This window comes from Microcaecilia unicolor, chromosome 2 (assembly GCF_901765095.1).
Source record: "Microcaecilia unicolor chromosome 2, aMicUni1.1, whole genome shotgun sequence".
In the NCBI taxonomy this organism is placed as follows: Eukaryota; Metazoa; Chordata; class Amphibia; order Gymnophiona; family Siphonopidae; genus Microcaecilia; species Microcaecilia unicolor.
In genome coordinates, this window is record NC_044032.1 from 211,445,139 (window position 1) to 211,468,153 (window position 23,015).

Here is a 23,015-nt window from a genome sequence, read left to right on the forward strand (position 1 = left end):
GAGTTCAATTCCCACTTCAGGCACAGGCAGCTCCTCATGACTCTGGGCAAGTCACTTAAACCTCCATTGCCCCATGTAAGCCGCATTGAGCCTGCCATGAGTGGGAAAGCGCGGGGTACAAATGTAACAAACGGAAAAAAAAAAAAAAGGGAAGGCATATACTAAGACAAACCTGTGAGTGTGTGTGTTCTGGAGCAGAGAGTGGGCAGAACCTATTTCAGATGTAGTTTATAAAGTATGAATATTCTACTACTGGGGGAGTTCTTTGCAAATTTTTGAAATTTCTGCTTTATTTTTTTAGTATTATGATGGGGAAGTTCTGTGCACAAGGCTTGAAATTCCCTCCTACCTCTTTCCTCCTCAGGCTCCAGCCTCCCTAATTCAATCTCACTCCAACTGCAGTTCTCTCTCTGTAGCTCCCAGCAAGACCTCAAACTCTGCCCCCAAGTCTTCTCCCGCATGCAGTATCCCCAGCACCTTTCTCCCTCCCTCCCAGGCACACACCCCACCTCTCCATTCTCTCCTCCTCTCCAGCTCTCTCTCACCTTTCCCAGGGCATGCCCTCAAACTCTATTTCCTACCCACCCCCCTCCCACACACACACACACACACGGTGGCAAAATCTCGGCTTGTTCTGCCCTCACCCCTACTCCCAGGGCATATACTCATCTTTTATTGCTGACCCCCCCCCCCCCCCGCCCTCCCCAACAGAGATTGTACGGCAGGAGGAGGAAGTGAACTGCTGCATATTAGTTCACTTCCTCCTGCCATGCAATCTTTGCGGGGGAGGGGAAGAGGGACGCTGATGCTGGCAGCGTCACAGAATTCTGTACAGCAAGAGCAGAATTCTAGGTGTTCCACAGTGGTGGGAAATTCTGTTTAAATTCTGCATTGTGCAGTTGCACAGAATTCCCACAGGAGTAATGCTTAGGTCAACAGTTCCAAAATTGTGCGCCATGGCACCCCAGGCCACTACAGCAAACTCACAGAGATGCCTTTTTCCCTCCTGCTACCACTCAAACTGCTGCTGCTTCTGTAAATGAGCAAAACAAGCTACAGCCACCGCGGGGCCGGACTCCCCATACCTGGGGCTGACGGTCCTGCCCCCCCCCCCCCCCCCTTGGACGTTCCTTCCTGTACCAGTGCTCAGCCGGCAGCCACGTAAATGATGAGTCCTGCCTTGCTGTTGCTTGTTTTGCCCCCGCTGCTGCTTGTCTAAGAAGCGGCAGGGTTGGGTGTTTCGGGGGTAGAGGAGACGCACTGGATTGGTGGGGGGAATGGCGTTTAGGCTGGATGGAAGAGGGGAGAGAAAGCAGATGCTCGGTGGAAGAGGGAAAAGGGGCAGAGGCTGGATGGGAAGGGGAGAAAAGGAGGACAGTGACTGAATGTAAGGGGGAAGAGAAAGAGGATAGACCCTGGGTGGAAAAGAGGAGAGATACGACAGACACTGCATGGAAGGGGGGGAGAGAAAAAGGACAGATGCTGAGTGGAAGAGGGGAGAGGAAGAGGACAGACCCTGAGTGGAAGAGGGACAGATGGTGGATGGAAAGGGGAGAGAAAGAGGGTAGACACAGGATAGAAGGATGGGGATAAGGAGGGCAAATGCTGGATGGAAGAGGGAACAGAAGGAGGAGAACAGACGCTGAGGAGGATATGATTTAGGTCTATATAATACTGCATGGTGTCGAACGAGTAAAAGTGAATTGATTTTTTTCACTCTTTCAAAAAGTACAAAGACCAGGGGACAGTCGATGAAATTACATGGAAATAGTTTTAAAACAAATGGAAGGATTCTTTTTTTCACTCAAAGATGAGCTCTGGAACTCGTTGCCAGAGGATGTTGTAACAGCAGTCAGCATATCTAGATTTAAAAAAGATTTGACAAGTTCCTGGAAGAAAAGTTGTTGAGATGGACATGGGGGAAGCCACTGCTTGCCCTGGGTTTCGCAGCATGGAATGTTGCTACTAATTGGGTTTCTGCCAGGTACTTGTGACCTAGATTGGCCACTGTTGAAAGCAAGATACTAGACTAGATGGACCATTGAACTGACCTAGTATGGGCTATTCTTACGTTCTTATGTAATACCAAAAGTTGTGGGTTAGAAGCTCCCTTTGCACCAGGTACAGCGCTGGCTTAACTGTTTAAGTAGGTTAAGCAATCACCTAGGGCAGCAGCAGCTTCTGGTAGGTGGCAAATAGCAGCTATAATCAAAGCAAAACGATAGACCTTGATAGCCACACAAGTTCAAAGAATCATTAGTGTCTGTTTACCCAAGAGATGTGGGCAACTTTCAAATATCCGGTTTACATAGCTAAAATAACCTTTAGAAATTTCAGTCATGAGCCAAATATATATGAGTATTTCCTATGCCACTTCTGCACAGATGAAGTATAGAGGAAAACCGTGAGCAAAGCAAGCCCCTTCTCTCTCTCTCTCCCGTCTTTAAGTCAAACACAGCACTACTCACATGCAGAGGGGTTGGAAAGAATTCCATGACAATGCTCCACATTCTTTGAACACTTGTTAAAGGAACATTTTGGGAGGGGAAATGTTGGTGTGGCTCATGATTGAATTTAATTATCAAAATCTTGAGTTGGGAAGAGGTCTAGAAGACTGAAAGATGAGGGAATGCAGGGCTAAATGTCTCTTTTCAAGGCTGAGTCCTGATTTCCTGCAGACTGTACAGTTTTTTTATCAAACTGTTCCTGAAGCCTTACAGAAATACTCCAAAATTAGAATTCCACATGTTTTTCTCTCTCCTCTTCCAAGATTAGGTGCACATAGCAGCATTTTACACTGTGATTCCTTGAATGTTTTGTTACAAACTGCCTTTTTTGTGTGTGTGTTTTTTATGCTTTTGGACATTATTGCATTATATTTCTTTCCCTTTTTTTTTTAAGCAATCTGTGCGTCTAATATCCTTGTGCCAAAGATTATCACGGTCCTTCTTGTCCAGAAGTAACATGAGTGTGGCCAGGAGTGATGATACCCTGGTAAGTAGCTGTATTTATTTCTCTGCATTGTGAGTCAGAGTTCTAGAAACCATACTGGTTGTGAAGAAAGTTGGATTCTGTGTGCGCGAATATTTTATTGGATCAACACAAGAACTACCAAAAGATACATGCATATGCTTTCAAGAGAGACCCTTCTTGAGCCAGGTTTTTTTTGTCAAAAATCATTGCATGTTGCTAAAAGAGATGAACAGATCTATAACTCAAAACAGTTGTTGATCCATCTGACAGTATGATCCAGTTCAGAATAGTAACATGAGGTACAGGACAAGTGAACTATAATGATGCTAAAATTGGATGGCTTAGGGTCTTGCACGTGTGATCCATAACCCTCCAATAGCTTTTAAGGTCTTTATTTTTTTGTGGGTTTTTTTATGGTGGTTCCCAAGATCACGAGGAGCTGCATTAGGGTCTGAACAAAGTTCTTAGCCCACTGGTCTAACCACCAGGCTACTCCTCCACTCAACTTCTTTCTACTATTTTTTTGGTATAAATTATCTTGGTAACAGTATCATAAATTCTCTTCACTATTGGCCACTTTTTTCATGGTATTGTTACATCAGACTCGGTAGTCCTTTAGTAAACATGACATACCAAAACAGCACTTATTCCAAGGGAAAAAAAATATTAGAAATCCTATGAAAGTTAATGCTGCAGATGTTACAAATGGCCGAACACCAACACACTATTGGGAGGTACAGATCTCTACATAGAAAACTGTTCATTAGTAAAATCCATTGTCTCAGTCGTACACACAGCATAGACCTTCAAATACAAAGTGTTTGTATATATTTTTTTTTATTTGGATTTGCTCGCACCTTTTTCAGTAGTAGCTCAAGATTAGTTACATTCAGGTACATTTCAGGTATTTCCCTGTCCCTGGAGGGTTCACAGTTGTTTGTACCTGAGTCAATGAAGGGTTAAGTGACTTGCCCTTGGGATTTGAACCGGGCATCTCTGGATGTCAAGACCAGTGCTCTAACCACTAGGCCACTCCTCCACTCCATTTGATATAGTTTAACTTGCTATACCACCTTTGGCTAACTAGTAGATCTAGACAACTGCATTTGAAAAACAGGAATCCGTGTTTTATTAATTTGGTTTAAATCGAAACAAGAATTGCAACTGAATGGGAAGGAGGGAACAAGATGATGTGCTCTTTTTTTTTTTTTTAATCATTTTTATCATTTTTATTGAAACAAGTTGAGGGTACAACTGGAAGAAAAATATTTTCACAAGGTCTACATAACTCTATCAATTCAACAATGTCGAGTTGACACCCCAACAAAGAAATGTTCCTCTAACAGCTCACTCAGTCCCCACCCCCCTCCCCCCATTCTAACAAACAATAGCCTTTCAAATAGAAATCAAGTATTCAACAGTCGGCTACAAGCCATGGGAGATAACGAATTCCAAAAAGGCTCCCAAATATGTGTAAGCATTTGACCAGGAGCCAAGTCCAAATTTCCCACCTGCCTTTTTTCCATGATCCAGAACTTAATCACTTCTAAGCACCAGTGTGCCAGGTGGGAGGAGTGGCCAGGAGCCAACACAGTAAAATACACTTTTTTCCCCAAGAACATTGTATGTTTCAAGAAACCTTTATATCCTCTAGGCCAAGGGTGCAGCATCCCAAATATGTCAAACAATCCAAGAGAATTAAGTGTCCAGCAACGATTCTATAATTGGGAGACATGGAGTGATTATTCTGGTCCAAAAAGTGTGAATTGATGGACAATGCACTTCAGTCTGGCTTTCACCCTCTTCATTCAACTGAAACGGCGCTTGCTAAAGTCTCCAATGACCTGTTTCTGGCAAGATCCAAATATCTCTATTCTATCCTCATCCTTCTCAATCTATCTGCTGCTTTTGACACTTTTGATCACTGCCTCTCCTTGATACGCTGCCCTTACTTGGATTTGAGGGCTCTTTTCTTTCCTGGTTTTCTTCTTATCTTCTTTCCCATCGTACTTTTAGTGTATACTCTGGTGGATCCTCCTCCACTTCTATCCCAATATCAGTTTATTTACCTCAGGGCTGTGTCTTGGGACCTCTTCCTTTCTGCATCTGTACTTTTTCCCTTGGTGCTGTTATCTCATCCCATGGTTTTCAGTATCACCTTTATGCTGATGACTCCCAAATCTACTCCTCACCAGAAACTTCAGCAGCCTGCCTGTCTGACATTGTTGCCTGAGTGTCTCACTGCCTTCTGAAACTAAACATGACCAAGTCTGAGCTTCTTATCTTTCCCCCTAAACCAACTTTTCCTCTTCCTCCATTTTCTGTGGATAACACTCTCATCCTCCCTGTCTCATCAGCTCGTAACCTTGGGGTTATCTTTGACTGCTCTCTCTTTGTCTGCATATATTCAACAGACTTCTAAAATATGTCTTGTTTCTTTCTCTCTAATATCACCAAAATTTGTCCTTTCCTTTCTGAGCACACTACCAAAACCCTTATTCACACTCTTATCACCTCCCTCTTAGACTGTTGCAACTTGCTTCTCACAGGTCTCCCGCTAAGCCATCTCTCTCCCCTTCAATCTGTTCAAAATTGTGCTGTGCAACTTGTATTCTGCCAGTGTCACTATGCTCATATTAGCCCTCTCCTCAAGTCACTTCACTGGCTCCCTATCCATTTCCGCATACAGTTCAAACTCTCCTTATTACTTACAAGTGCATTCACTCTGCAGCTCCTCAGTACCTCTCCACTTATCTCTCCCGACATTTCTCCCCAGGAACTCTGTTCATTAGATAAATCTCTCTTAGCTGTACCCTTCTCCTCCACCGCTAACTGCAGACTCGTTCCTTTTATCTTGCTGCACCATATGCCTGGAATAGACTTCCTGAGCCAGTACATCAAGCTCCATCTTTGGCTGTCGTCAAATCTAGGCTAAAAGCTCACCTTTTTAATGCTGCTTTTAACTCCTAACCCCTATTCACTTGTTCGCTACCCATGTCTGTATTATCATTTCCACCTTAGTAATTCCTTTATCCCTTATTTGCCCTGTTTGTCTGTCCTAATTAGATTGTAAGCTCTGTCGAGCAGGGAACTGTCTCTTCATGTTCAAGTGTACAAAGCTGTGTACGACTAGTAGCACTATAGAAATGATGATTAGTAGTAGTATTAGCTGCACTTCTTGAAGGCATTGGGTTATCTTCATAAGGAAAATTCTGCTAATGATGCACAGGAAAAAAAAACCAAACTTCTTTATCTAAAATAATCCAATAGTGAGCATTACCTTGGACATAAACCATTGTGATTGATTGTGTTCAGAAAGCAGAACAGTCACAGCAGGAATGAACCTGTGGAAGAGGAGACACACTTGGTAGATCTATAATGTAGCTGTCAGAGGGAATTAAAGTTTTGGCTTGACTTCAAGCACAAGTTGCCGGTTTTTTGTATTAATCATCTGCCAGTGGGATAGACTTATACACTGATTAGCTAGCTTGTAACTGTGGACAGCTGAGACTCTGCGAGTAAACAAGGATGTTCAGCGTTACGGTGATATGATTTTTGTGGAATGTGATACAAGCCTAGCACGGGTGATGGATAATATAAATAGATGGATTTGTGCAGTACTGAGGTGGTCTACCTCATCCTAACCAGAAACACAAAATTTTGCCCTATACCTTTAAGCAATAACATAATAGAACTGGCTTATCAAGTGTTTCTATCTATTTTTAATTATCTGTGGAGAGTTCAGTTCCTCACCTGTCTGGTATCCCGTCCGGTAACTTTTCATTAAAGCACTAGGTAGGCAGAGTGCCACTTGTAAAACCTTATTACAATCACACACCACCTACTCTTATGACAACGTCCTCCCCCCAGGCCACTGTACATCTCGACAATAATGGTGGGGCAGACTCTGAACATGCACATGGAATTATGAAGGGAGAAACAAAAAACATTGTGGGTGGGTGTATGGAGAGAGGGAAACAGTTGTAAGATGTTTCCTCGCTGACTTGATCAATTCATGTTGCAGAAAAGGGGAGCCACCAGTCCTCAGTATTCTCTTTATTTAGAGTAACTTGATATACCACCTGAACTAACTTGTAGACCTAGGCGGTTTACAATCTAAAACAACAATAAAATAAAATTGAAAAAGGAAGGAAAGTAGTGAACACTCATACAGTTTCCCTATATGAGTGTATATGACTTGAAGAGAGGGAGGTGAGGAGATACTGTTGAATCTCCCTCTGAGGATATTGAGAAATGGTGGCTTCATTTCTGCAACATAGATTAAGTTCAGCAGGATATGGTTTACAACTCCCTACCCCCCCCCCCCCCTCAACTCTCCGCCCCACACACAACCATAGTTTTTCTAATTCTCCCTTCATAACTCCATGCGCATGTTACCAGAGTCTACTCCACCATTGTTACTGAGAGATGCAGTGGCCTGGTGGTGGGAATGCAGTCATAGTGGTAGTTATGTGATTAAATAGGGTTTTACAAATGGCACTCTGCCAACCTAGTACATTAACAAAATGTTATTGGACAGACGTGATGGGAGTGAACCCTCCACATTTTAGTTTAGTTCTCCTGTGCGAAATAAACTGAACAGAAAGCAAAAAAAAAAAAAAAAAGACTCTAACGTTTTTTAAACAGCTTGTTCTAATGTAGCAGTTTACTCTTAACATAAAGGAATCCTGTTCAGAAGGAATGGATCCTAAGGAGCTTAGCCGAGATTGGGTGGCAGAGCCGGTGGTGGGAGGCGGGGATAGTGCTGGGCAGACTTATACGGTCTGTGCCAGAGCCGGTGGTGGGAGGCGGGGCTGGTGGTTGGAAGGCGGGGATAGTGCTGGGCAGACTTATTATACGGTCTGTGCCCTGAAGAGGACAGGTACAAATCAAAGTAGGGTATACACAAAAAGCAGCACATATGAGTTTATCTTGTTGGGCAGACTGGATGGACCATGCAGGTCTTTTTCTGCCGTCATTTACTATGTTACTGTGGATTTTGAGGGAAAGTAGTTTAAAAGATGAATGCTAGACAGTGTTTGTGCCTAGACACAGACTAATCTGTTAGGCTCACTTCCGGGGATGTTGCAGTAAATCAACAAATTTCATATGTGCTCAGCTTTTTCCTAGAGTGAGCATATGGTGATTATTTACTTATTTATTTGTAACACTTATACCCTGCGCTTTCCCACTCATTAGCAGGTTCAATGCGGCTTACATAGTATAACAGGTTTGCAAAGTAACATAGAATGGATACAACTGTAATTTCCATATCATCAAGCTGATCAATCCATAGACTGGTGGGTTGTGTCCATCTACCAGCAGGTGGAGATAGAGAGCAAACTTTTGCCTCCCTATATGTGGTCATGTGCTGCCGGAAACTCCCCAGTATGTTCTCTATCTCAGCAGGTGGTGGTCACACACAGCAGCAGCTCTGGCTAGGCCTCCAAGCCTAATTTTTAGGTTTTGTTGAGTGCCTGGGGTTGAGGGCTCTTTTGAGCAAGTGCAAACCTGGTGGTGCCAGGTCCCTCCTTTTCTCCCCCCTCCCGCTGGCTCCGTTAAAAAAAAAAAAAAAAAAAAAATTTTAAACGTCCTTAAAGGCGTTTATTTCGACGTTTATTTAAACGTTCATTGCAGCTACTCACTGGGACACCAGTTCGTTACAGCTCGGAGTGGACAGCAGGTAATTTTTACTTTTTTATAGCGGGCAGGGGGTTCCCCGATTCTTCTCCTCGTGGCATATGGCGTCGGAGGGCGAGGGCGCAAAGGGTCGCTCCCCGGATCGCTTGAGCGCTTCTAGAGGGGATGCGGGGGTCTTACATAAGTACATAAGTAGTGCCATACTGGGAAAGACCAAAGGTCCATCTAGCCCAGCATCCTGTCACCGACAGTGGCCAATCCAGGTCAAGGGCACCTGGCACGCTCCCCAAACGTAAAAACATTCCAGACAAGTTATACCTAAAAATGCGGAATTTTTCCAAGTCCATTTAATAGCGGTCTATGGACTTGTCCTTTAGGAATCTATCTAACCCCTTTTTAAACTCCGTCAAGCTAACCGCCCGTACCACGTTCTCAGGCAACGAATTCCAGAGTCTAATTACACGTTGGGTGAAGAAAAATTTTCTCCGATTCGTTTTAAATTTACCACACTGTAGCTTCAACTCATGCCCTCTAGTCCTAGTATTTTTGGATAGCGTGAACAGTCGCTTCACATCCACCCGATCCATTCCACTCATTATTTTATACACTTCTATCATATCTCCCCTCAGCCGTCTCTTCTCCAAGCTGAAAAGCCCTAGCCTTCTCAGCCTCTCTTCATAGGAAAGTCGTCCCATCCCCACTATCATTTTCGTCGCCCTTCGCTGTACCTTTTCCAATTCTACTATATCTTTTTTGAGATACGGAGACCAGTACTGAACACAATACTCCAGGTGCGGTCGCACCATGGAGCGATACAACGGCATTATAACATCCGCACACCTGGACTCCATACCCTTCCTAATAACACCCAACATTCTATTCGCTTTCCTAGCCGCAGCAGCACACTGAGCAGAAGGTTTCAGCGTATCATCGACGACGACACCCAGATCCCTTTCTTGATCCGTAACTCCTAATGCGGAACCTTGCAAGACGTAGCTATAATTCGGGTTCCTCTTACCCACATGCATCACTTTGCACTTGTCAACATTGAACTTCATCTGCCACTTGCACGCCCATTCTCCCAGTCTCGCAAGGTCCTCCTGTAATCGTTCACATTCCTCCTGCGACTTGACGACCCTGAATAATTTTGTGTCATCGGCGAATTTAATTACCTCACTAGTTATTCCCATCTCTAGGTCATTTATAAATACATTAAAAAGCAACGGACCCAGCACAGACCCCTGCGGGACCCCACTAACTACCCTCCTCCACTGAGAATACTGGCCATGCAATCCTACTCTCTGCTTCCTATCTTTCAACCAGTTCTTAATCCATAATAATACCCTACCTCCGATTCCATGACTCTGCAATTTCTTCAGGAGTCTTTCGTGCGGCACTTTGTCAAACGCCTTCTGAAAATGCAGCCTGATTCGCCCTTGTTGGGTGACAGTTTCGTGGCCGATGAATGTCCCGGTCCTTCCTCTGGCGTGGCGGTTTTTCCCGCCATAAACGCCCATCCCCCGCTCCTCGCCTCCGCCATCTTGGCCAGCCACGCGGCTCTGACGGCTTCTTCGTGGGCCGCCCTTGAGGTTGGAGACATTAATGCCATGAACGCCCTTAATTTGGGCGACGGCACAAAAGCGGCTAAAGTTAAGCGCCGTTCTTCCCGCGCGGCTCCTTCGCGGAGTGTCGCGCCGGACGCCATTTTGGATGCGCAGCATGTCTCTCCCCCGCTCTTGCGAGCGCCGGTTAGGGCTGTTGCCCAGGCTGCGGAAGTGCACAGTCTGGGGGGTTTCTCCCCCGAGTTTGTTTTGCTGCTGCATCAGGCTTTCCTCATGCAAAACGCTGCCCCTGCTCCCTCGTCTGGTAAAGAGGTTGAGGTTCCCAGAGGTAAACGCCCTCGGGTTGATTCCCAGGCCTTGGAGGACTTTGTCTCCTCCGATGTAGATGAGGGCAGCGTGTCTGAGGTCTCCCAACGGTCCTTTGCGGATTCCTTGGAGGAGACGGATCCCCGCTCGGATGGAGCGGATGACCCCTCTGCAGCGCGGCTTTTTAGCCCAGAGGATTTGCCCAACCTGTTGTTACAGGCCATGGACACTTTGAAGATTTCCTCTCCGGAGGACGTCTCTCCCTCAGCCCCTGTTGGCTCTGCCATTATGCTGGGGACGAAGCGCCCGCCTAGAACCTTCCACGTGCATGATGCCATGCACACCTTAATTTCGGCTCAATGGGATGTCCCGGAAGCGAGCCTTAAAGTGGTTAGGGCTATGTCCCGCCTCTATCCTTTGGCTGTGAGTGAACGTGAGGCCTATCTGTGGCCTACCGTGGATTCTTTAATCACTGCGGTGACTAAGAAAACGGCGTTGCCGGTGGAAGGTGGCACGGCCCTAAAGGACGCCCAAGACAGAAGATTGGAGGCGGCCTTAAGGTCGTCCTTTGAGGCGGCTGCTTTAAGTTTGCAGGCCTCAGTTTGCGGCTCCTATGTGGCCAGGGCGTGCCTGACTATGGTGCAGCGGGCTTCCCCCTCGGATCATTCCTTGAGGGCTGATTGGCCGGCCCTGGAATCGGGCTTAGCCTATTTGGCAGACTTGCTGTATGATGTCTTGAGGGCCTCAGCTAAAGGCATGGCTCAGACAATCTCTGCGCGGCGGTGGCTTTGGCTGAAACATTGGTCTGCTGACCACGCCTCTAAATCCTGCCTGGCTAGATTGCCTTTTAAAGGCAAGCTGCTCTTTGGGGTCGAGCTGGACAAAATCGTGACCGATCTCGGCACGTCTAAGGGCAAGAAATTACCAGAGGTCAGGGCTCGGGCTAGTACTCGTCCCGGTACCTCCAGAGGACGGTTGCAGGAAGCCCGTCGGTACCGCCCGGGCAAGTCGGGTTCCTCTGCCCCCTCTTCCTTCAAGAGGAATTTCTCCCCCAAGCAGCATTCCTTTCGCAGAGACCGCCGTCCCGGAGGTGCTTCCTCCGGTCCTCCCCCAGGGTCTCGTACCCAATGACGGGGCCTTGGTCCACGCCCCAGTGCAGATTGGAGGACGGCTGTCCTCGTTTCTGGGCGAGTGGACCACAATAACTTCAGACGTGTGGGTGCTGGAAGTCATCAGAGATGGCTACAAGCTAGAGTTCTGCCGACCCTTAAAAGACGGGTTTGTACTCTCTCCCTGCAAGTCTCCGGTCAAAGCTGTGGCAGTGCAGCAGACCTTGGACAATCTGATCCGCCTGGGCGCGGTCGTTCCTGTGCCAGAAAGTCAGCTTGGCAAGGGACGTTACTCCATTTACTTTGTGGTACCAAAGAAAGGAGGTTCTGTACGGCCTATCCTCGACCTCAAAGGGGTCAATCGGGCCTTGAAAGTGCGGCACTTTCGCATGGAGACTCTCCGCTCTGTTATAGCGGCAGTGAAGGCAGGAGAGTTCTTGGCTTCCTTGGACATCAAGGAAGCGTACCTGCATATTCCCATCTGGCCTTCTCATCAACGCTTCCTGCGTTTTGCAGTCCTGGGACGACACTTCCAGTTCAGAGCCCTCCCATTCGGGTTGGCTACTGCTCCGCGAACCTTTTCCAAAGTAATGGTGGTCATCGCGGCCTTCCTACGAAAGGAAGGGATACAAGTCCATCCTTATCTGGACGACTGGTTGATCCGAGCCCCCTCTTATGCAGAGTGCGGCAAAGCTGTGGACCGGGTAGTTGCTCTTTTGAGCTCCCTGGGATGGATCATCAACTGGGAGAAGAGCCAGCTGCGCCCGACTCAGTCCCTGGAGTACCTGGGAGTTCGATTCGACACCCAAGTGGGCAGAGTGTTCCTGCCAGACAATCGGATTGTCAAACTTCAGGCTCAGGTGGACCAGTTCCTGGGAGCCTCTCCTCTTCGGGCTTGGGACTATGTGCAGCTGTTGGGCTCTATGACGGCCACGATGGAAGTAGTGCCCTGGGCCAGGGCTCATATGAGACCACTTCAACACTCTTTGCTGCAGCGCTGGACTCCGATGTCGGAGGATTATGCTGTGCGACTTCCCTTGGACCCAGCAGTGCGCAAGGCGCTGAGCTGGTGGATACAGACAGACAAATTGTCTGCGGGAATGCCTCTGGTGACCCCAGAGTGGATTGTCGTCACGACGGACGTCTCTTTGTCGGGCTGGGGAGCCCACTGCTTGGGAAGGACAGCGCAGGGGCTCTGGTCTCCTGCAGAGGCAAAGTGGTCTATCAACCTCCTGGAACTCAGAGCCATTCGGTTGGCGCTTTTGGAGTTCATCCCGGTACTGGTGTGGAAGCCTGTACGGGTCCTGTCGGACAATGCCACGGCTGTGGCCTATGTCAACCGCCAGGGAGGTACCAAGAGCGCCCCTCTAGCCAAGGAGGCTATGTATCTCTGCCAGCGGGCGGAAGCGAACCTGGAGCAGCTTTCAGCGGCCCACATTGCCGGAGTCATGAATGTCAAGGCGGACTTTCTCAGTCGCCATACCTTGGAGCCCGGAAAGTGGCAGCTATCTGCTCAGGCGTTCTTGGACATCGCGAAGCGCTGGGGCCAGCCGAGCCTAGATCTGATGGCGTCATCGGCCAATTGCCAAGTGCCGCGCTTCTTCAGCAGAGGACGGGACCCTCGATCCCTGGGAGTAGATGCTCTTCTCCAACAGTGGCCGACACAAGAGCTCCTCTATGTGTTCCCGCCCTGGCCCATGTTGGGCAGGGTGCTAGACCGGGTGGCAAAGCATCCCGGCAGGGTAATCCTGGTGGGTCCGGATTGGCCCAGGCGTCCCTGGTATGCGGACTTGATCAGGCTCTCAGTGGACGATCCTCTGCGACTGCCAGTGGAACAGGGCCTGTTACATCAGGGTCCCGTGGTGATGGAGGATCCCTCCCCCTTTGGTCTTACGGCCTGGCTATTGAGCAGCAGCGTCTGAGGAAGAAGGGCTTCTCAGACAAGGTCATCGCCACTATGCTGAGAGCGAGGAAGCGCTCTACTTCTACTGCTTACGCCAGGGTTTGGCGTATCTTTGCAGCGTGGTGTGAAGCAGGCTCTCTTTCTCCCTTCACTGCTCCAATTTCTTCAGTGTTGGCGTTCCTGCAAGAAGGTCTGGAGAAAGGCCTGTCGCTCAGTTCCCTTAAAGTCCAGGTAGCGGCTCTGGCTTGCTTCAGGGGCCGCCTGAAGGGTGCTTCCCTGGCTTCACAGCCAGATGTGGTGCGCTTTCTCAAGGGAGTTAATCACCTGCGCCCTTCTCTGCACTCAGTGGTGCCTGCGTGGAATCTCAACCTGGTGCTAAGAGCATTGCAGAAGCCGCCTTTTGAACCCTTGTCGAGGGCATCTCTGAAAGACCTGACGTTGAAAGCAGTCTTTTTGGTGGCTATCACTTCAGCCAGAAGAGTTTCCGAGCTCCAGGCGCTCTCATGTCGAGAGCCTTTTCTGCAGTTCACTGAGGCAGGAGTGACTATTCGCACAGTGCCTTCCTTTCTGCCCAAGATTGTTTCTCGCTTCCATGTGAATCAGCAGCTCTGTCTCCCTTCCTTTCGTAGGGAGGACTACCCAGAGGAGTACTCTGCTCTTAAATATCTGGATGTGAGACGAGTCATCATCAGATACTTGGAAGTGACCAATGATTTCCGGAAATCGGATCATCTGTTTGTCCTGTTTGCAGGTCCTCGTAAGGGTCTGCAGGCTGCTAAGCCTACAGTGGCAAGATGGGTCAAGGAAGCCATTGCAGCGGCTTATGTGGCCGCGGGGAAGGTGCCGCCTATCCAGCTGAAGGCTCACTCCACGAGAGCTCAGGCGGCCTCGATGGCAGAGGCCGGATCCGTCTCCTTGGAAGAGATATGCAAGGCGGCAACTTGGGCTTCGGCTCATACATTCTCCAAGCATTACCGGTTGAGTGTGGCTGCACGGGCGGAGGCCCGGTTTGGAGCTTCAGTGTTGAGGTCAGGGATTTCTATGTCCCGCCCTGGGTGAGTACTGCTTCGGTACATCCCACCAGTCTATGGATTGATCAGCTTGATGATATGGAAGGTAAAATTATGTATAATCATACCTGATAATTTTCTTTCCATTAATCATAGCTGATCAATCCATAGCCCCTCCCAGATATCTGTACTGTTTTTATTCTGGTTGCATTTCAGGTTCAAGTTTAGTCTTCAGTTACTTCAGAAAGACTTCGTGTTCAAGTTCTTCCTTCACTTGGATTCTTCAAGAGTTGAGACGAGTTTGTGTTACAGTGAGCTGCTGCATTCCTCTCCCCTCCGTTTTACGGGGCTGGATTGAGATTTAAATTCTGCCGGCACTCCCTCCCTCTTCGTGCGGCTGTAGGGCAGCTTTGTACCCCTCCCGCTTCGGCGGTGTTAGGGTCAGTCAGCTCCTCCCGCGGTTGCGGTTGCAGGATAAGCCAGATCCCCCCGCATCGGCGGGTGTGGTGTCCCTCCCCCGCTCCGCGGGGATGAGCTGGACGGATTCCCCTCCCCCGTTTCAGCGGTGGTGAGCTGGGCAGAGTGTCCCTTCGTGGGTGTAATTCTCTAAGTGCTGAGTCCTGCGGATGGAGCTTTGATATCGACATACTGAGGAGTTTCCGGCAGCACATGACCACATATAGGGAGGCAAAAGTTTGCTCTCTATCTCCACCTGCTGGTAGATGGACACAACCCACCAGTCTATGGATTGATCAGCTATGATTAATGGAAAGAAAATTATCAGGTATGATTATACATAATTTTACCATAGTGAATAAAGAGGTGGTCACTTAGATGTGGGTAAGGGAGGAGGATGGTAGAAGTTGAGGAGAAAAGAAGGAGGTTGCAGAAAAGAAGCCACCATTTCTCAATATCCTCTTAGAGGGAGAGTCAACAGTATCTCCTCACCTCCCTCTCTTCAATGCTTTTCTTGTCATCCATACCAGACCAGTCTAGACAAGTGGGTCATGTCCATCCATCAGCACAAGGAGACAGAACAAAATAGTTCCAAGTGAACAGCCACTTACAGAAATAGTGCAGCCATAGAATGTTTGTTCACCATCTCAGCTGATGGTGGACACAGTGCAGCCTTCTATTGTGCTTCTTAGACAGTTCCTGATTCATTCAGTAACTGTCAGTTGAGCAAGGATTTTTTTTTTTATATCTGATGTCTTATGCTCCTTTGAATGTAAAAATTATTTGGCTGGAGCTGGGTGACATTTGGTGGTGCCAAGTCCCACCTTTCACTAATTGGCATTTTTATAAGAGGCTACAGTCTGTGTTCTGCCTTTTATGTGAGACAACAGTTTGACTTCTATAAAGTTTCTACTAAATTTAGCCATAATGGTTTTTTTTTTTCTCTGCCTCTGAAAATGATGTGCCTGTGTGTGTTTTTCGGCTCCAATGGTCGGGTGCTGCCGCAGGAACCTTTCTCATTTTTAGCTACCTCGTTCGTTCGTCAGTCTGTTTCTGACTGAACATTTGAAGTCTGTCAGCACTTTCCTTTCTGGCATGACTTTTTTTTTATTCTTGCCAGGTAAACTGTGTATTTGTGAGTTTTTTTTCTTTCTTTTTTTATAAAGGAACTTCTGTAGTTAAGAGGAGCAATTTAGCATCTCGGGAGCCAATTGTCACTAGTGGCTTGGAGGTTTTTCCTCTGCAGCTCATTGTGTTTGTTTTCACTCTTTTGGGCTATGCTTATGAGATGTTTCCATTTTGATCTCAATCTTGCCAGCCTTGATCTGCTTCTGGCAGCCTCGCAGGCACTTGGCTGTATTGCCAACTTGCATACTTTCTTGTGTTTCTTTAAAAAAAAAAAAATTCTGTATGCCAGCTACTGGAGTTTGGTATATATTCATGCTGTCAAGACGTCTAGCTGCATCCTGCTTCCTTATTGGGCCTACAAGTATCTGCTTACTTTTGAGCCGAACTTTCCAGCTAATTTCGTGCCTCAAGCATTCTAGTGGTTTCTTCTCTGGGCAAGATCAAATTACCTCTAGTTTATGCTAGAAAGTCCGCTTTTGCTAGACCAGGCAGCTCCAGGCATTTTCATAGCTGATAAGGTCAACTATAATTTTGAGTTTGTACCACACAGCCATGTCAAAATAAATGTATAGCCCTTTTACCTGAGTAGTTATTTCTTCAAAGCAAATAACTCCTCCATGCTAGGAGCTATTAATCTCATTGATGCTTGCATGGAGATCTCGGCTAGCCCACTGAGCAGGAGAGCTGGTCTCCTGCATCACTACTAGAAAGCTTAGCTAGGTTTCAGAGCTGCAAAGCTCCATTCTATTTCAGTCCCTGACCTGTTCTTCAGAACTCGAAAATTCTACTATGCTTCAGACCTCAAACTACGCTCTGCTTCACATCTGGGAGTCTTTGTGAAGTTGGAACATTTTACGTCTGTCTCTCAGATCTGATTAAATAGCAGTACTTCGGACCTAGCAATATTTGTTACGCTTTGTGGTGGGAAGATGTCCTATATTTCCGTTCTGTTCAGCAGTAATGTTCTTCATGCTGATCTATTGGACTGTAATTACAGCTACATAAATCAATGGGATCTTATATTTTGGTGTGATTAAAAACTTGAGTCTCAGCTGCATATTCAGCTTAAGCCATAACTGTACATTGAGACTGATTAGTTTAGTTCTCTGCTGAGTAAGCAGGTCTTGTCTGCTAAGACCAGCTAGATTGTATGGCACTTACTTGGGCACTTCTGCCTCTTTAATACAGATTACAACTTCTGCAGCCAGCTGTACTACACAGCTGTTCCACTTTGACTCAGTTGTAGCAAACAGTGGGATGCCTAGAGTCAGGCAACCAGCTATATAGTGGTAGCAGCCAGCCGTATCATGTTGCACAGCCATGGCACAATTCCAATTTCCATTAGTATATCTCAGCTGTAACAATGAGTAGCACTGTTTCAGTAGCCCCCTCAACTCTTAGTTGTAATAGTCAGCTTTAAGTCACAGCTGCAGTGCTCCACTCTATAACTTGGTTATAGAGCCTGGTTTCATGGCTTAGTTGAGGCACCTGATTCTATACCTAAGGAACCCAGATCATGGAGAGTGTGCAGTCTTAGTTCATTTTGGCTGATCCACTTGCACTGACTAGCTTCACCTGTTCCCATCTTTTCAAGTTACCTCAGCTGTCTTTCCATTTCCTTACAGCTTATGCTGGATGCCACTCAAAATGGCTACCAGAACCTGTTTCAACAGTCATCTTGATTCAGTGGCAGCAGCGGGCAGGAATGAGTAGGCTCTTTCTGCCTCTAAAGAGGCCACTAGACCACCAGGGTATAATGTATGGCCAGGAAGAGCTTATAGGGTTGTCTTGCAGCCTGGGGGTCAGGTTTCAGGGTGGTGTGCAGGCGTGGCAGTGTGCATTTTCTGCCGGGAGGGGACAGGTGAGGAGAGCAAGTCATTTTTGGCTTTGGTTCTGGCCAAAACCAAGCATCATATTTTGGCCAGAACCAAAACCACTGGTTTTAGTTGGCCTCTACCTATGGATACGTTCCTGTGATTTTTTTTTTTTCCTTTGGACAGTTTAGTATCTTCCTACGGGTTTCTTGATAAATGTTCACTATCTTCTGCTCTATCCATGTGCCTGCCATTTAGACATTCTGTTTGACTTGTAGTCTATAACACTAAGTCTGCAGAGAGGCCTTAAATTGAGCTAAAAGGGTAATTTTTCTCGTCCTGCCTAATACTTTCAGGAGTTGCTTTAGCTGGCTGCTAGCCTTATTGTTTTTATCTAAGGAATTTCAACATCGCTGTCATTTTCCACTGATTTTCAAGGTGTTGAACAAAGACACAGTTCTTCAGATTTTACTGTGTCAGCCCTTCTCTCTCTGTTCTGTTTGCAGAATTCTAATATCGCTTGCACATCATACTTATGGGTATACTTCTCTTCCAGGCTTGACTGGGAACCTTGCTTCCTGCTCCTTTAGCCATAATGTTCATCTTACTCAGATTCTGTCAGGGATTCCTGTTTTTACTCTGTAGTCTCCTTTTTCTGCTCCCGTCTCCTCTTGGGAACTGCTTTCTACATCCCATCCCAGACTAGACTGGTCTGGACAATAAAGGAGAAATTCTTACGTGATAATTTTCTTTCCTTTAATCCTGCCAGACCAGTCTAGAATCCCTTCCCCCTGCCCACCCCACCGTTGAATTATTTCCATTTGTGTATTTCTTTTCCTGTTTCTTTTCTTGCAGGATTCTGTTCCTACTAATTTTCACACAGCTCCTGACTCCAGTTGTTGGTTCAGTGTCTGCCTCTCTTGTTGACTATACAATTTACTCTGGTGTATGTTATGTGGACATGCGTTACAGTCATGAGCACCACTGCTTGGCTATTGACATACTGAACATTCTATGGCTGCACTCCTATTTTGTTCTGTTTCCTGCTGGAGAATGGACATAACCCACTTATCTAGACTGGTCTGGTAGGAATAAAGGAAAGAACATTATCAGGTAAGAAATCATCTTTCCTTTTCCCATCAATAGTGCATAACTTAAAATTGTGTTCAAAAATTCTATTTAATATGAAAATGAAGGGGGGGGGTATCAATATTGACCTTGCTATAAATGGGAAGGAGGTTTGCTTTTTGTGGACTATGGCTATGAAGTATAAAAATATTTTTCTAAATTTCAGCATAAGCAAAATATAAGAGCCAGGGGTAAATCTTCAAACTTAAAATCCAGTATTTTTTCCTCTGTTCTCTAATATGTTTTTGAGGCGTTTTGCCTATTCTTTTTATGTGCCATGTTACCTCTATTTTACTGGAGGGGGGTGGGGAGTAGGATGAGGGAATGTCCTTGTTTCCCTTCTTTGGGCTGCCTCTTTCCTCTCCTTTACCTTTCACCTTATTCCTCATCCTCCAGTGTACTTCCTTTCTTCTTTTTCCATTTTAATTTTTTTAATATCTTTATTGGAAACATTTTATCCAGTTATATCAAAAACAGCAAACTAAAACAAAGATTAGAAGCCCCCAAACAAAGTAATAGGAAACACCCTAACCTAGCTCTAATACAAAGAAGAAATATACAACTTTAAAAAAAAAAACCCTCCCCCTGTACTACTCATCATAGCCCACCACAAGAAAGGTGCTCATAGTACCCTCACTTAGCAGTGACCACCCTAGCAGTGTTCATACCTTGGTATGGGCCTAGTAACAGGTGCCAGCAATCAAGTTTTACTTGTAATTGCCTGTGTGATCAGGCATCAGGAAACTTTGTACCTCTGCTCTTTATCCTGTTCCTCTCCCCTCCCCTTATCAGTAACCAAAGTGAGAAAATAAAAGTATTTAAGCCGTGGAATAAAGGAATATTCTATAACTTCAATTTAAAAAAAACTCAAACTAGATTAACCTGACAAAAGGAATGTGCAACAGATAGCATCATTTCAGTTGAGAAAATAAAAATGAGTCCCATATAATTTACTGTAAGCATTAGTTTTATATGCATAAAACCTTGTATGCAATGCAATAAGGCTTAGCATAATTCCCCAGTATGCTGAATTCTGAAATTAGTGCATACCTAAACCTAAATTAGGCAAGTGTCATGCAAATCAAGCTTTACCAGGCTCATGATAAATAACAATGGCATGTTGTCGTCTCCACTATTTTACTGTATGCCTAATCAAAACCAAAAACACCTACCTTAGTCCTGATGTTAAACATTTTTTTTCTTTAGCTGCTGAATTGCTTCAAAATTCTCCCCACATGAACCAGCATGAAAGGGAAAGGCTGGTTATTGGGGGGAGGGGAGTTCATCCCCTAGTGTCCCACACCTAAGAGAGTGACTTAGACAATTTTTAGATTTGGCCACCACCACCTTTCAGTAGTAGCTCAAGACAAGTTACATTGAGGTACACTAGGCATTTTCCCTGTTGCTGGAGGGCTTATAATCCTAAACTTGCGTCTGAGGGCTGAGTGACTTGAACAAGATCACAAGGAACAGCAGAGGGATTTGAACTGGGCTTCCCTAGTTGTTAGTCCAGTGTTAAACTGCTAAGGCTATTCCAATTTTCATAGGGCTATCCCCTTCCTGAGCTTCCAAATCCCCTTCAAGGTTGCAGACATCCCCTCTGAGGTTGCCTAAGGGATGTGGATTTAGCTCGCACATTTCTCAATAGTTCTGACAAGTTACATTTGGGTACAGTGGGTATTTTCCTGTCACAAAAAGGCTTACAATCCAGTTTTTATATCTGAGGCAAATTTTTTTTTTTGTTACATTTGTACCCCGCGCTTTCCCACTCATGGCAGGCTCAATGCGGCAATGGTGGGTAAAGTGATTTGCCCAAGAACACAAGAAGTGTTTGTGAGATTTTTTACTTGGGTTCCTTGGCTCTCCACCTATTTCAACTATTAGGCTCCTCCAGAGTGGGCTCTTACCTTTTCAGAGGTGCCAACTTCCTTGGCAGGAGGAACTGCAGAGCTGTGCTGCCAGTATGATTGTGGAACTCAACATAATGCTGCTTAGGTTCAGGGATGCCAGCGTTAAAGAGCCATGCTGGCAGGAAGGATCTACAGTCCCTGATTCTGGGGAACAAAGAAGGCTGATCCAAAATGCCAGGTAAGTAAGGAGTCTTGGGCATCCTCTGAAGAAGGTTCTACATTCTTAAAGGTGGGAAGGATCTACATTACAGCAGCCATGCAGGGAGCTGCTTTCCAGTTCTCCAAGCACTAAATTTGAGCTTCTTATGTTCTGTGGAAGTAGAGGGGGGTATATGGTAAACATCTTTTTTGGGGAGAGTGAAACCTCTGTTAACCAGCCTTTTTGTTTTGGGCCAGTTTTTTTTTTTTTTTATTGGGGACTTTGTGGCAGCTAGAGCTTCTCAGCCCAGTCCTTGGGGCACACCCAGCCAGTCGGGTTTTCAGGATATCCACAATGAGTATGCACATCTCTCTCATGCATATCCCTTGTGGATATCTTGAAAACTTGACTGACTGGGTGTTCCTTGAGGACTGGGTTGAGAACCACTGAGCTTCCCCTGGAGATAGGGGAAAGGGGTAAAAGGGCAGTAGGCGACCCCTTTTCTCTGAGATGGGCTGGAGACCATTTCCACTATTTGGGAGTCCTTTTTCTGTGGGCCACTCAGACAATTGGTCTTTTAAACAAAAGTCATTTATTGGAAACAACTAAGTGTCAACTGGACATTGAGAAGTACCTGCCTTTGTCTCTTAGAGGCAGAATCCGTTTGTATTACATGACCATCTCTCTTAAATAGCTTTGTCTTACAAATTTTACCCATATGTTTACGACAAAAAGATCTAAGAAATTATGTAGATTTATAAGAAATTTTTGTTGGGGTGGAAATAAACTGAAAATGTGTTTTATCATTTGAAATTTGAGTAAAGCCAGAGAAAATCTCTATATTCTTCAAAACTTTGCAGAAGAGCTGCCCAAGAATCCTTAGTATTAGTTATGTGAACCAATAAATCAGCAAATGCTGCTGTCTTGAATTCCTGATTACCTATCCAGTCCCCCTGTATTCACCTGTAGTTCATCAAAAACAGGTCCCGAGTTAAAACAAATAAGAGGGTTGAGGACACCCCTGCCTTTTACTGTGGAGAATCAAGAAAACCTCAGTTGACCATTTACCCATATTCTGGCCTTTGACTCTGCATATAATGCCTGGACCGCTAATTGGAAACTGCTTCCTATGCCATAACTATGTAGAAAATGAAAACAAGTCTCATATGATGCAGTCGAAAGCTTTTTCTGCATCAAAACTAATCCAGTAGGGAAGAACTTCCAAGCCAATTTTATCTGTTCTAAAGAGACCAGGATTTTCCTAATGTTCTTTACAGCATATCGATCTTTGACCAAAGCCTACTTGAGAATCCAGCAATATAGAAGGGAAGACTCGGGCTAATTGATTTGCCAAAATTTTAGCAAGTAATTTAGTGTCTGTGCACAAAAATGATATGGCTCTATAAGACTCTGAGATTAATGGATCCTTCCCTGGTTTTGGTAGGACTATTTGAGTAGATGTTAAGCTATAAAGTAAAACTTGGTTATCTAAAATATAATTAAACACATTGGTTAAGGATTTTGATATTCTCCCCTCTTCCCCCCCCCCCCCCAATAGTATCCTATATAATAAAAGGCACCTCCAACATTCTGAAGCTGACTGCATGGCTGAGGCATTCCTGCTCTCCGTATCCATCTCCTGAATTGACATCACGTACTTCCGGGTTCGTCACAAGCAGAAGTGACCAACCACACGAGGTTTCTCGGCTTCAGAATGTTGGAGGTGCATTCTATTAAATAGGATTGGTCAGTTCCTTGAAGCACAGCCAGAGCTCAGTGTCCTGCACAGTAACGCTCAGACACCTGAGAGAGAGGGGGGAGGGGGGGTCTGACACCAGAGAGGGGGGGAGGTATCTCTGTCACACACACACACACTCTCTCTCTCACACACTCTCTCTCTCACAGTCAATGTCTTTCTCTCTCTCACTCTCACACAC

The 23,015-nt window shown here is 45.9% G+C and overlaps 1 protein-coding gene across 1 annotated transcript in view; it reads left to right on the forward strand.

Moving 5' to 3' along the window:
- The window catches only part of DAPK1 (death associated protein kinase 1), a 314,806-nt gene that overhangs the window by 171,003 nt on the left and 120,788 nt on the right, over positions 1 to 23,015 (forward strand). Inside the window, 1 exon segment of the mRNA XM_030193688.1 lies at positions 2,902 to 2,994. Coding sequence (XP_030049548.1) covers positions 2,902 to 2,994 — 93 coding nt within the window.